Here is a 15,187-nt window from a genome sequence, read left to right as displayed (position 1 = left end):
TAAAAGAACAGTTGTTATGCTGTCATGCTGTCATGTCACTTCAGTTTATTTAGGCTTGCAATTGTTTACAGGACTTATTATAATATATCATTGTCTGTCCATCATCAACATCCATGAATTTTGGTGAATAGTTTATATATATTGAGGTGAAATCCGTTTTGATTTGAAGAAATTTTCGATTTTATGTTTCCGATTTATTGGTTAAAAAAAAGCAGATATTCCAGTTTTTAAACAATAACTCAAAAATGCTTTGAGCAGTTTTCCTGTCATGATGAAACTTGGGTGAATTGTTTATATCTAATATGACATTGAGGAGGTCTTTTAAAAAAAGACAGGCATATCATGCCCTCATGGAGATGCTTTTTATTCCATGTGTAACAAACAATGAAAAATTACATAGATTTGCAACAAATCACAAAAATTTGGATTTACAAATCTTTTAGGTTTTATAATATGTTTAACATGTTAGCCATGCTCACTGAACCATATAACTTTTAATTAATATTTTTATTATGTTTATAAGAACATAAGCAATAATCAAAAAGTGAATAAATCCTGTGCCATGTTGATACTGACAATAAAGCTACATTTTATATATGTTTAGGCCATGACGTCTACTTTACCTGTTCCATGTGAATCCTGACTTTCAGCCTAAATAACTTTTATCTTGTATATGTTAAGGTCATGGCATCCAGTAAACCTATACCAGTTGGACCTTGTCAAGAAGGAAAAGTAAACACTACAGCTAACATCAGGTGCTACGAATGTGAAAAAGAATTAGGTTCCAGTCATCACAAAAGATCCCAAAAAACATGTAATCATCAGTCAAAAAGTTATAAACCATCCATCCAACCTATCAAAACAAAATGTGACAAACATGGTCAACAGCTTAACGTGTAGTGTCCCAGTCATTTAATGCCTTGCTGTGATGAATGTATTCCCACTAGTTATTCAAATTGTAACAGAATCAAATGTTAGGAAGATGAAGTAGAGGAAACAGTGATTGAAAAGTCCAAAGAATCTGTAGAAAAAGACATTAAATCCATTTTACATCTTTTGGATTAAATGGTAAATAATAAATCAACAAACATTAAAACTGGAGAACAACAAAGTGAAGGAATAAAGGAATCAATTGTTAAAATACGGAATGAAATAAATAAATATTTGGACTGTCTGGAGGAGAAATTATGTAAAGAAACAGATAACATCAGAGACCAGGAAAAATCAACAGCTATAGATTTCATTATTAAGTTGAAGGGGAGAAAACAAAATTAAGGGAAATGAAAAAACGTTTGCATACATTCACAAAAAGTAGTTCTACACTTCATTCATTTCTAGGTTTACATCAGATTGAACAACAATGTCAACTATATGCTGATGAACTGCAAAATGATGATATAGATAACATACTATTCAGGTTAGGATCATTAGGATCCCTAAGAGAAGTTATGGTTGTTAGAACAAAAATAGACTTGAACAGAGAAACAAGTGTGAGGAGGAAGTACAGACAAGTGAACAAACCAATATAAATAACATGACAATGAATATTGAGACAAAGATAGATATCAACATAAATAAGACGATTACTGACATGATTTGTCTGATGGATGGAAGAGTAAAAGTAGTAGAACAGTTTGGTAAAGTTTACCTATTTACTTCTGTTGGCAAACTACAGAAAATACTACCTATATCTGGTGATGCTATCTGTGTTAGGCCAACTAAAATTAATTAGTAGATTTTCATCCAAATTTTTGAAAAAAATGGGGCGGGTGGGAGGATTTTATTTTTTAAATTTCATTTCATATGAAACCTTCTTGTCACGTGTTATTCATATATGCAAGTGTAATAATAAGCTTATATCATGTAAATACATCCATAAGGTATCCTGTATAAGACAATAACAATCAAAACCAAGGAGTAACCAAAGACTCATAAAACCAAAAGACATCAACAGTTACAAATAATAAGTAGGAAACAACAGGAACTCCACTAAAAACCAGGAGTGAAATCAGGTGCTCCGGAAGGGTAAGCATTTCCTGCACCGTAACGTATGGCACCCATCATGTTATTTCTTTGTTCAGTTCGGTAATGATGGAAGGTTGTTATGATTGAGGAAGAATATCACTGAGATATGATTTCTGACACTCTTTTGTCATAATGGCCAATCAGCTCATGATGGCGACCATAAAATTGCTTGAGTAATGACCTTAATTTGATTGATTCATAGCCCTGTCTTAGCAACTTTTGAGAAAGCAGTATTCCTTGTTCAACAAAATTAAGGTACTTTTAGCTAGCTCTAGAGTAACGTATCAATTGAGACACATATACTCCACATGCTGATGCCGCTTTTTCAAATTCGTAAATATATATATCTGATTGGCAACCACTGTTCTACATGTAATTGCCACTTTAGAAACCTATTTTATAGTAAACAACAGAAATGTGGAGAAATGCTCTCTTAAGTTGGACTATCTGGGCGTTTTTCAATAAAAGCGTATATTTCAGACCTAAAAAAAATGGAAAATCAACTTGTCTAAAATTTAATTTCAAGAGTTATTTTGAATACCTCTATTATAGACCTGTTTGTAAACAAAAAGTGCAATCTTAAATACTCCTTAAAATGATATTTTTTTCAAAATTTCAGTACTGTTTCGTAGGGGACTTTTGTCTCCTACGAAACTGCTTCTAAACACACATATGTTTGCAATTTTAAATGTTTCCTATAGACATTCAAGTTTGTTTACTTTATATACTAGGAAAATCTATTTTTTTTTTCTGAATTGGAGAACCATTTTTTTATCGATAAAGATTAGACAGTACTTCACATATGAAGGTACAACTCGTGTAACGTAGTGGACATTTTGATGCGTTTCGTAGGTGACAAATCCGTTTCGTAGTGGACAAAAAGTTTCGTAGTTGACATCAACCCTATTCTATGTTAATAAAAACATAATAAAAATAACATGAAACTAACCCTTGGTATTTGCTTTGCACGAATATAATTGAAAAAAGAGTTAAAAAAGACTGCATGGTAGTGGTAGTGTCCCCTACGAAACGTTTTTCTCCCATATACTTGTTTCGTAGGTGACCGTTTCGTAGGGGACGTATTCACATGTTTTATTTTTTTCCCACAATCCCTTTATTGCAAAAGTAACAAGACTGATTGTATTCATCAAAGCATGTATTAAGCTGTACACTGATATTTTTTTCATAATTTTAAAACCAGATACTGATGGAGATTTGACCCGTTCGTAGTGGACATTTACAAAAATACGGTATCACTCTGGTCCATTTGATGTGCTCAATTTTTTTTACCAACAATTTATTTGCCGTTATAAAAGCATCACTTCTTTTGTAAGACCCTAATGTTTATATCTCTTGCAAACAAAAATTACATTGATTTTATACAAGAGTGCACACACTGAAATGTCTCGCCTTCTTTACTAATCATTGATATTATGTTGAAAGTCCTAAGTATAAAGCTTTATTACAACTGTCACATAAACTTAACATTAACCAAGATAGCTAAACAAAGACCAATGAACCATGAAAATGAGGTCAAGGTCAGATGAACCATGCCAGACAGACATGTACAGCTAACAAAGCTTCCATACAACAAATATAGTTGACCTATTACTTATAGTTTAAGAAAAATAGACCAAAACACAAAAACTTAACACTGTGCAATGAACCGTGCAATTGAGGTCATGGTCAAATAAACCTGCGGGACTGACATACAGATCATAATATATTTCCATACACCAAATATAGCTGACCTTTGGCATATAATATTAGATAAAAAGACCAAAACTTAAAAACTTAACTTTGACCACTGAACCATGAAAATGAGGTCAAGGTCACATGACATCTGCCCACTAGACATGCACACCTTACAATCATTCCATACAACAAATATAGTAGACCTATTGCATAAAGTATGAGAAAAACAGACCAAAACACAAAAACTTAACTATAACCACTGAACCATGAAAATGAGGTCAAGGTCAGATGACACCTGCCAGTTGGACATGTACACCTTCCAGTCCTTCCATACACCAAATATACTAGCCCTATTGCTTATAGTATCTGAGATATGGACTTGACCACCAAAACTTAACCTTGTTCACTGATCCATGAAATGAGGTCGAGGTCAAGTGAAAACTGTCTGACGGGCATGAGGACCTTGCAAGGTACGCACATACCAAATATAGTTATCCTATTACTTATAATAAGAGAGAATTCAACATTACAAAAATTCTGAACTTTTTTTTCAAGTGGTCACTGAACCATGAAAATGAGGTCAAGGACATTGGACATGTGACTGACGGAAACTTCGTAACATGAGGCATCTATATACAAAGTATGAAGCATCCAGGTCTTTCACCTTCTAAAATATAAACCTTTTAAGAAGTTAGCTAACGCCGCCGCCGTAGCCGCCGCCGCCGTAGCCGCCGCCGCCGGATCACTATCCCTATGTCGAGCTTTCTGCAACAAAAGTTGCAGGCTCAACAAAAACGGTTTTTTAGCAAATTTTAATGACTTCGTTTCGTAGTGGACATTTTGTTAGGGACACACCTTCTGAAATTAAAAATCCTATGTTAAAAGCTGTTTATTATAATATGTTGGCTCTAAACATACTTTTGAATTATTAAAGAACTTATATTAAGTAAAAATAACATTTATTTCTACATTTTTTTACGATATTTTAGAGTATGAATGTTGAACAGGCGTTCTAGGGACATGCCATTTTGGTTGTTTTGGACCATTCAGGAATCAATAAATTAGCAATCCCTTTAAAAAATTAACTGTTTCTTTGCTTAAAAATGTAAAATCTAATTCAATGTACTGACTGCACAAAAAATTACTTGCAAAGACCAAACACATTTTTTTTAAAGTGGCTAGGACAAGAAAATACGTTTTTATTGAAAAACGCCCATCTATATCAAATGTATTTTGCTTTCTAAGCAATGTTTTTTTTTGTCCTAATAAAATGAAACAAAGACATTGGTATGCAACACGAGCACGATAAGTACGGAATAAAATGAAAACTCAAACAGTGTTGAAATAATAGGGTTGGTCCTTAATATGCAAGATGCAAATATAATTACAATGTAGAACATAAAGTTGTTTAATGACTCTATCGTGGGTATTGGGACAGAGGATGTTTGCTGTTTTTCTACAAAAAACGAAAGGCATGGATAAATCTAAATCTAAGAGCTTGCTATAAATTAATAAATTAAAAATGCGTATGTTTGTCTCGAGATGTTTGTCGATTTTCTGAACTCAAAATACGGTCATCAATCTATAAAGTTCATGCTTGTGTCAATTTCTGTATTCCAGTCAAACGTGTTCCACGATTCTTACGCTTTTGGGTTTCATTCACAGTCCAAATTTCTTGACACAAAGACATTGTATAAATAAAAGAAATCCAAGGTGTTTTTCTCACAAACATTTGGGGACCGGTCAAAATTTATCTACACATAGGACCGGTGCAAAGTGCAGTAGGACAGATACTTTTTTCCGGAATCGCTTTTGTTGGGACATCACTTTTTTCACAGATAATATCCATAGGACACAAGTTTTTTTTCAAACGATTACTTTGAAATAATTTTTAATACATTAATAACAAAACTTAAAATAACAAGTATAATATACAATATGTAAAAATAAAAATTATTATATAAAAATTCAGATAGGCATCTTTAATTTTTTTTATAACTTTTTCAAATCAACTTGGATTTTCATCAAACTATGCAGCTATCTTAGATATATATCAAGCTTACTGAATCCCATTTCATTTAGTTTTTTGTTGTATTGCTGTAAAATTTAAGAATTAAAGTAATCTTGGTAAAAAAAAGCTAGGATTTGCAATTCGGACAAAATAGAGATAGTACACTTTAATTTTTTTAATAACTTTTTCAAATCAACTTGGATTTTCATCAAACTATGCAGCTATCTTAGATATATATTAAGCTTAATAAATCCCAGGTCATTTTGTTTTTTGTTGTATTGCTGTAAAATTTAAGAATTAAAGTAATCTTGGTTTAAAAAAAGCTAGGATTTGCAATTCGGACAAAATAGAGATAGTACACTTTAATTTTTTTAATAACTTTTTCAAATCAACTTGGATTTTCATCAAACTATGCAGCTATCTTAGATATATATCAAGCTTACTGAATCCCATTTCATTTAGTTTTTTGTTGTATTGTTATAAAATTTAAGAATTAAAGTAATCTTGGTAAAAAAAAGCTAGAATTTGCAATGCGGACAAAATAGAGATAGTACACTTTAATTTTTTTAATAACTTTTTCAAATCAACTTGGATTTTCATCAAACTATGCAGCTATCTTAGATATATATCAAGCTTACTGAATCCAATGTCATTTAGTTTTTTGTTGTTTTGCTGTAAAATTTAATTTCACTTATATGGTGAAGTGCAACAAACATACATCATGTACATCATGTACATTACATCATCCAACAAAGTAACAAAAATTCGGGGGTCACATCAGGTACATTTTCTGTAAGTGGGAAAATGTTAAAGCAATTATTACCATTCCTAATAAAAAACACATTCCAAGGCAACCTATGGGTCTTCAGGTTAAAATATATATAGAGAGTTCAACCAAATGCTATTGAGTTTCATGTTTCTCCTGGAGCTTGTTTTTATAATTAATATTTAAAGGTATTGATAAAATTCTATATAAGATACATGCAGCTTCATTAATTTTTCAGTTTAACAAACACCTATTTGTGGTTTGATTGCATTATGCAATGTCTTTGTTTTTTTCAATGCTATATTCATAGTATAATTTATGATAATGCCATGCCTGTAATTGTATGTGAATCAACAAAATAAAACATGAAACTGTTGCTTTTGATCATATTATAAAGACAACATATGTTAAATGCCTCTATTAAGTATACTTTTATTTACAATACATTGGAAAAGTAGGATAGGACACCAACTTTTTTATTACTAAGTTGGCATAGGAAATCATTTTTTTTTTCAGTCAGAAAGCGATAGGGTTGTAACTTTTATTAAATGTTTTTATTTTTTGCACCGGTCCTATGTGACGATAAATTTTGACCGGTCCCTTGTGTCATTTGTAACATACTGCGATTTGCGTTCTTGGACACAGCGTATTACTCGTAACCCGAATATTTCACGCCCTTCTCGTAATCAATCTCTATTCTCGGTAAATGATGTTGTCATCATATTATATCAGCAGAATATATCGTTAATCATTTAGTAAGAATTCTCTAAGAAATACGAAAACCGAAATTAGAAAAAGAAAGTTTCACATGAAACGAAATTATCGACGGTTACCGGTAACGGAAATGAACAAAATACGGAAATCGTATTTTTTTCAAAAATAAAAAAAATCGGGGCGGGAAGATTTCAGAGGGGCGGGCGGGGATGAAAATCTATCAATTAATTTTAATTGGCCTTACACAGATCAATCAGAACACTACAGAAAATACTACCTATATCTGGTGATGCCATCTGTGTTACACAGATCAATCAGACCTATATCGCCATAACTTATCATAGAGAGTCTGCCATTAAAGTCTTCAATATTGAGAATGAAACAGTTACCAAAGTTATTAAAATTGAAGACAAGAATTGCTGGGGATTATCATTCTTCAATAATTCTCTGGCTGTTGGTATGGGTAGTGATGAAATCCGTATTATAGACTTAGAAGGAAATACATTTAAGTCAATCAAAGATGAGATCAGAAAACAATTGTTTAACATTGTTTACTGCAATGACAGAGTAGCCCATATGGACTATAGAGGTAAAGCAATATATTGTGTTGATGTATCAGGTAAACAGATCTGGCAATGTAAACAGGATTTAACAGGACTATGGGATCTTCTACAAATAATAATGGGAACATTATTTTGATAGACACTTACTCTAGCAGTATAAGAGTAATATCAAAAGATGGACAGAATAGTAAAGAACTGAATAGTAAAGAGGATGGACTGGCAGACCTTAGGTTTATTTGTTTTAAACCTAATGAGTCTTCAGGTTGGATTTGCGATTACAATGGCACTTACATGGCCAAATTTAATTTATCTACTGGATAAAATATACACTGTGGAAATTTAAGTTATTACTTGGTTATAAAACTGTAAAAAGTTACATCACAAAAATACTGAACTCCGAGGAAAATTCAAAATGGAAAGTCCCTAATCAAATTGCAAAATTCAAAGCTCAAACACATCAAACAAATGAATGACAACTGTCATATCTCTGACTTGCTACAGACATTTTCTGTAGAAAATGATGGATTTATAGCTAGCTAAACCTCTCACTTGTACGACAGTTGCATCAAATTCCAAAAAAGTATTATATCAAAAAGCACAGAAGTGGTGGGTGCTATTGGGCAAAATATTTTACTCTGTATTGATGGGAATAAAACAAGAAGTCTGAACATTTGACACAAATTCCTAAACCTCACCTAAGTACATCCTTCAGTTCATATCCCATGTTGAGATTTTGCAGTAAGCCCAGAGTTGTTTTTTTTAAGACAATAAATTCAAATTAATAAAATTGAACCTGCTTTATCTCAAAATGATATAATAGTTTAGTGCACTACTTTTGTGACACATTATATCAAAATAAGAGAAAAGTCTACCAGCTCTAACTCAAAATATGGACAATTCCTTGTTAAATGTGTCTACAGTTCAGTTTGACAGCATTGATCATATGTTGAGTCTTAAAGTATAAAGGTTTTCCTACAAGTATCACATAAACTTAATATTACCAAGGCCAGATAATTCAGACAGACATGTTCAGCCTACATTTATTCCATACACCAATTGACTAAATCGTTGGCCCATTGCTTATGGTATTTTGAAAAACAAACCAAAACACAAAAAACTTCACATTGACCAATGAACAATGAAAATGAGGTCAAGGTCAGATGATACCTAACACACTGACTTGTACACCTAACGATTATTTTAAATTTATACACCAAATATAACTGAGCTATTGCTATCAGTATTTAAAAAACAGATCAAAACAAAATCTTTACCTTGATTGATGAACCTTGAAATGAGTTCAAGGTCAGATGAAACCTGATAGGCTGACATGTGCCCCTTACAGTCATTCCATACACCATATCAAGTTAACCTACAGCTCATTGTTTCTAAAAAATGTCCCTAATAATATAACTTTAACCTTGATCCATACAATTTGACCATGGTCAGAGGATCATTCTCTGAGGAAACATGAAGATGAAGGAAGAAACGCATATATCAAATTTAATTATCCTATAACCAATAATAAGTGAGATTTTAACATAACAAAACAAGAATGTGTCCCCAGTACACGGATGTCCCATCCGCACTATCATTTTCTGTGTTCACTGGACCGTGAAAATGGAGGAAAATCTCAAATTTGGCATTAAAATTAGAAAGATCATATCATAGGGAACATATGTACTAAGTTTTAAGTTGAGCAGACTTCAACTTCATCAAAAACTACCTCTACCAAAAACTTCAACCTGAAGCGGGACAGACGGACGGACGGATGGACAGACGAACGAACGGATGGACAGATCAGAAATCATAATGCCCATAAACGGGGCATAAAAACAAACAATAATTTCAAGCAGTCCTTAAACTATGAATAGGAGGTCAAGGACAATGGTCATGTGACAGACAGAAACTTAGTAAGATAAGGTCTGGATACAAGATATGAAGAATCCAGGTTTTCTACCTTCTCAAATATACAACTTTATACAAATAGTTTACCCTGAGAGTGAACAAATAAACTCATCATAGATACCAGGATTAAATTTTGTATCAGAGATGTTAAGAATGCCTGCCCTTTCTGCAGAAATAGCTCAAATCAGAAGTCTACAAAATCTTTAAGACAATTTCCGTATATGCTTTCAAACAGCTCAAAAAAGTCTTTTCTAGTCTTTGAATTGAACTTCCTGTTGATCAAAGAAATAATAATTCATATTGCATTAATAAAATAATTTATTATGAAATAAGAAAAGCAGAGAATGTGCTGTAGTAATGATCACTGCTATAAAGGTTACCACCTTCCCCTCTGACTGTAACCTTGTCCCCTTTCTTCAGATGTAATACCATATTAATAGTGGCCTCACTATAACCATTACCAGGGAACAATCCAACCATTTTTGTCTCATTCTGCCAGAGTTTAACAAAAATATCTTTTCCATTTGCAGACATAACTGTAGCAGACACTTGATACAGTCCTTCTTTGGGAGCTTGGAATATACCAGTGCTGGGATTATAGTGATTTCCATTATTGGTCCAAACTTTATCAAACTTTAAAATTTCATGTTTTCCAACACTCTTTGGAGCTGATAAAGATGCAGTAAAGGCAGGAATGTCCCTAAGTTTTCTTGGAGCATATGTATAATCTTCTAAAAAAGAACATTGATATAAGAGCATAAAAAGGCAGGCTTGATTTCAGTAAATATTCTCTCTATTATTTAGTATTACTTTACTTGAATCTGTGATTCTGACATTTGAGTTACCAGTAACACAGAATTAAGGTTTTCTCTAGACTTATTTGTACTGTATATCATATTATGTGCCTTCTGTTGTGGTGGCCTCAGAGGCTTAGTGGTCTTTGTGTTCCATCTACAGTGATGATCAGCCTCTTAAATCTAAGGTTTAGAGTTTGAACTGTACTCATGTATGACAGGCTATGATCTCGAATGACAAGGAATGCCAATTTTCTTTCCTCTACCATTAAAAACCAAACATCCCCAAATTACAAATGGCACTGACAGAAAAATTAAATAACAACAAGCAAACATTAAAACAAACTGTATGTTGTTTTTCTGATCATGATAAAACTGAGTATTAAAAATCTAGTAAGCAGCTACCGTTTCTTTTTTACATAGAATATTGTTTATTGTTAAAGACAGCCCTCTGGTTTTAGCACAAATATGTCTATGTATTTGTTTGTTCCCTAATCTATAATATGGTAGCTTAGGCCTTCTTTTCTGTTTTTTAATCAGTTGTGTTCTAGTTTTCAGAAATACTGATGTATCTGAATTAAGCATTTTTCTGGTAAAATCCCAATTAGGCATTTTTTTCCTGGTTTTATCTTAACCCTTTCATGCCGAATGTATCCTTTTGGCACACCCGCGCGCATGCAGAATGTATCCTTTTGGCACACCCGTGTAGATGCCGAATGTATCCTTAAGGATACATAGATTTCTATTTTTAGACGGTCACTATTTCTCAAATTTTTCTTTGACTATATATTGGTGATAATTTGTCATTTCACACTACTCAAGCGATATGGGGATTTTCTCTGTTAACTAGAAATAGAATGTATGTATGACATCATGAGCCTTGGTCATTGATGTTACCTAGGAGAACCAGTGGCAGATCCAGAAATTTTCATAAGTTGGTCCCACTGACTGCCCAAGGAAGGCCCGCTCCAGTCATGCTGTGGTGATTCCCTATATAATCAACAAAATTTTTCCCCAGAAAAGGGGGGGGGGTGGGCCCCTGGTCCCCCTCCCGATATCCACCTCTGAGAACAGTGATAAACAGATTTTCAATGGTCTTTCAAACTGGACACACATTTAACAACTTATCAATGTCAAGCAGCTACTGACTGACAAACAGACAGATGGACAATGCAATACAGCCCCACTCCTAGAGTGGGAGTATAATAAAAACAATATATACATACTGTAAGAAGTACTTACTGGATCCCTTGAATTTTATAAGCATTGTTAGAAGATCTTCCATAAGCCCATTATCTACAAAAAGTATATTTGACAATATAAAAACAACGAATCATCCCAACAAAAAAAATACAATTGTGATTATTTTTTATTAATTGTGTAAATTTTTTAATATTCAATTCAAAAATAACTTACTATTGAAATAAAATACATGTATCAAATTTGTGGAATAGAAAATTTCTATTTGAAAGTAAACCGTTTCAAGAAACTTCAATTGTTAGTTTTCATTTAAAGTACAATTCATTGTCATTTTCTGAATTTCAAACCAGATGCTCCGCAGGGCGTAGCTTTATACGACCGCAGAGGTTGAACCCTGAACGGTTGGGGCAAGTATGGTCACAACATTCAAGCTGGATTCAGCTCTAAATTTGGATTGTGATTAAATAGTTGACACAGCATAGGTTTCTGACACAGAATGAATGTGTTCTAATGAACTTAAAATTTTTGTTTTCTCTTAGAGCAATTCACTATGCTGTTGAATATTAATCCTCTCAAAAAAATGTTTGAAGAAATTTTCTTTTTTATTTATGAAATTTCAAATGAGAAAAATTGAACCCAATTTTTTAATCACATCCCCCTTTCCCTTATTCCAAAACTAATCTCAATTAAAATTTCTAATGGAGTTTGCAACAATAACTACTCATTTAAATACATCATAAAATATTAAGATGTAAAAAAACTGCTTGTTATCACTGAATGGTAAAGATTATTTTAATTTATCAGTTGGTAGTAAAAAGTGAATATACATTGTATATTGTATATAACAAAGATTTAAGTTGATTCTGGACAAAGAAAGATAACTCCAATTAAAAAAAAATCTTGCTATTGCACAATATTTTGCAATTAGATATTTCTTGCTTACTATTCTGGACAAAGAAAGATAACTCTAATTAAAAAAAAATTTGCTATTTCACAATATTGTGCAATTAGATATTTCTTGCCATTGCGCAATACTGTGCAATTGAAAAGACTTGCTATTGCACAATACTTAATATAATAATTTTAGATCCTGATTTGGACCAACTTGAAAACTGGGCCCATAATAAAAAATCTAAGTACATTTTTGGATTCAGCATATCAAAGAACCCCAAGATTTCAATTTTTGTTAAAATCAGACTAAGTTTAATTTTGGACTCTTTGGACTTTAGTGTAGACCAATTTGAAAACAGGACCAAAAATGAAGAATCTACATACACAGTTAGATTTGGTATATCAAAGAACCCCATTTATTCAATTTTTGATGAAATCAAACAAAGTTTAATTTTGGACCCCGATTTGGACCAACTTGAAAACTGGGCCAATAATCAAGAATCTAAGTACATTTTTAGATTCAGCATATCAAAGAACCTAACTGATTCATTTTTTGTCAAAATCAAACTAAGTTTAATTTTGGACCCTTTGGACCTTAATGTAGACCAATTTGAAAACGGGACCAAAAGTTAAGAATCTACATACACAGTCATGACAGTTAGATTCGGCATATCAAAGAACCCCAATTATTCAATTTTGATGAAATCAAACAAAGTTTAATTTTGGACCCTTTGGGCCCCTTATTCTGTTGGGACCAAAACTCCCAAAATCAATACCAACCTTCCTTTTATGGTCATAAACCTTGTGTTTAAATTTCATAGATTTCTATTTACTTATACTAACGTTATGGTGCGAAAACCAAGAAAAATGCTTATTTGAGGTCCCTTTTTGGCCCCTAATTCCTAAACTGTTGGGACCTAAACTCCCAAAATCAATACCAACCTTCCTTTTGTAGTCATTAACATTGTGTTTAAATTTCATTGATTTCTATTTACTTAAACTAAAGTTATTGTGCGAAAACCAAGAATAATGCTTATTTGGGCCCTTTTTTGGCCCCTAATTCCTAAACTGTTGAAACCAAAACTCCCAAAATCAATCCCAACCGTTCTTTTGTGGTCATAAACCTTGTGTCAAAATTTCATAGATTTCTATTAACTTAAACTAAAGTTATAGTGCGAAAACCAAGAAAATGCTTATTTGGGCCCTTTATGGCCCCTAATTCCTAAAATGTTGGGACCAAAACTCCCAAAATCAATACCAACCTTCCTTTTGTGGTCATAAACCTTGTGTTAAAATTTCATAGATTTCCATTCACTTTTACTAAAGTTAGAGTGCGAAAACTAAAAGTATTAGGACGACGACGACGCAGACGACGACGCCAACGTGATAGCAATATACGACGAAAAATTTTTCAAATTTTGCGGTCGTATAAAAATTAACAAGAAAAATTAATACATAATAAAATTAACCTACCAAGTTTTGGACTGCAGTTTGCCTCAGTCATAGTCATCAGATGATAGGAAACAAGTCCCAAAACAAACATCATCTTTTCTCAAGGAAGGGAAATAACTCCAGCAACTCAAAGAAAGGCACTTCGTACAATATGATAATATTTTTTTTTCTTCATATTTAAGCTATCATCCATGTTGCATGTTTGCAGTGAATTTGTAATTAGATATGGTTAATTACTTTTTCGCATGATATTTATGGAACAGATTTTTTTTTATAAAGGTCATTCTATTCTAAAGTTCTATTTTCACATACCATACTAAGTCTAGTTATTTTCCTATTATCAAGAATAATACCCAACTTCATTTTGTCTTTATAATCAACAATGTCAGCTATCTAACAGTTCTTGTTGAAACAAGTTTTCTTTTTCTTGGAGGCAATTATTTTTCTGATTCAAATTTTAATTTAAAAGTGCAAAAGATCATTTTTTCTCAAACATTGAAGTTTTATGAAATACAACCAGCTAAGGTAATTAAATATAGCATACCTAGTGTATTGAAACTATTAAAAACAAGAACGTGTCCCTAGTACACAGATGCCTCATCTGCACTATCATTTTCTATGTCCAGTGGACCATGCAAATAGGATAAAAACTCTAATTTGGCATTAAAATTAAAAAGATAATATCATAGAGAACATCTGTACTAAGTTTCAATTTAATTGGACTTCAACTTCATCAAAAACTTTAACCTGAAGCGGGACAGACGGACGAACGAATTGACGAACAATCTGACAGAGGAACAGATGCACAAACCAGAAAACATAATGGCCATAAATAGTGCATAATAAAAAAAATGTAAAGATGAGAACAACAGTTGTAACTTTGTTTAAACAAGAATAAAACTAACAGTTTAATGGGTAAGACCTTAATATCACAGACCCGGCATAGTAAGGGTTCATCTAAATTATGCAATTTTCTGGTTTAGTCTGAATTATGCATTTTTCTTGTTTAAATCTTAATTTGGCATTTTACCGTATTTTTATTTTGGTTGAGACAATTAAAAAGATTGGAAAATATACAAACAAGATTTAATGTGAGATTTTGGTCACTAATTATAACCCTGCTAAAAGTAAAAAGAACTGAATATTTTTCATGTGATGTGGAATGATG

The 15,187-nt window shown here is 32.4% G+C and overlaps 2 protein-coding genes across 2 annotated transcripts in view; both read right to left on the bottom strand.

Moving 5' to 3' along the window:
- LOC143066521 (protein pigeon-like) overlaps positions 1 to 15,187 on the bottom strand; it is a 61,828-nt gene that overhangs the window by 10,051 nt on the left and 36,590 nt on the right. The gene's annotated exons all lie outside the window — the stretch shown is intronic.
- On the bottom strand, positions 9,983 to 14,157 carry LOC143066492 (complement C1q-like protein 2). The gene is made up of 3 exons (XM_076239407.1): positions 14,041 to 14,157; positions 11,719 to 11,772; positions 9,983 to 10,413 (listed from the first exon to the last, which is right to left on the bottom strand). Exons 1-3 carry the CDS (start codon positions 14,111 to 14,113, stop codon positions 10,004 to 10,006), a joined length of 537 nt encoding a protein of 178 aa, XP_076095522.1. The 5' UTR covers positions 14,114 to 14,157; the 3' UTR covers positions 9,983 to 10,003.

This window comes from Mytilus galloprovincialis, chromosome 1 (assembly GCF_965363235.1).
Source record: "Mytilus galloprovincialis chromosome 1, xbMytGall1.hap1.1, whole genome shotgun sequence".
Lineage (NCBI taxonomy): Eukaryota > Metazoa > Mollusca > Bivalvia > Mytilida > Mytilidae > Mytilus > Mytilus galloprovincialis.
The sequence above is the reverse complement of the archived record's forward strand: the minus strand, read 5'-3'. Positions and strand labels throughout refer to the sequence as shown.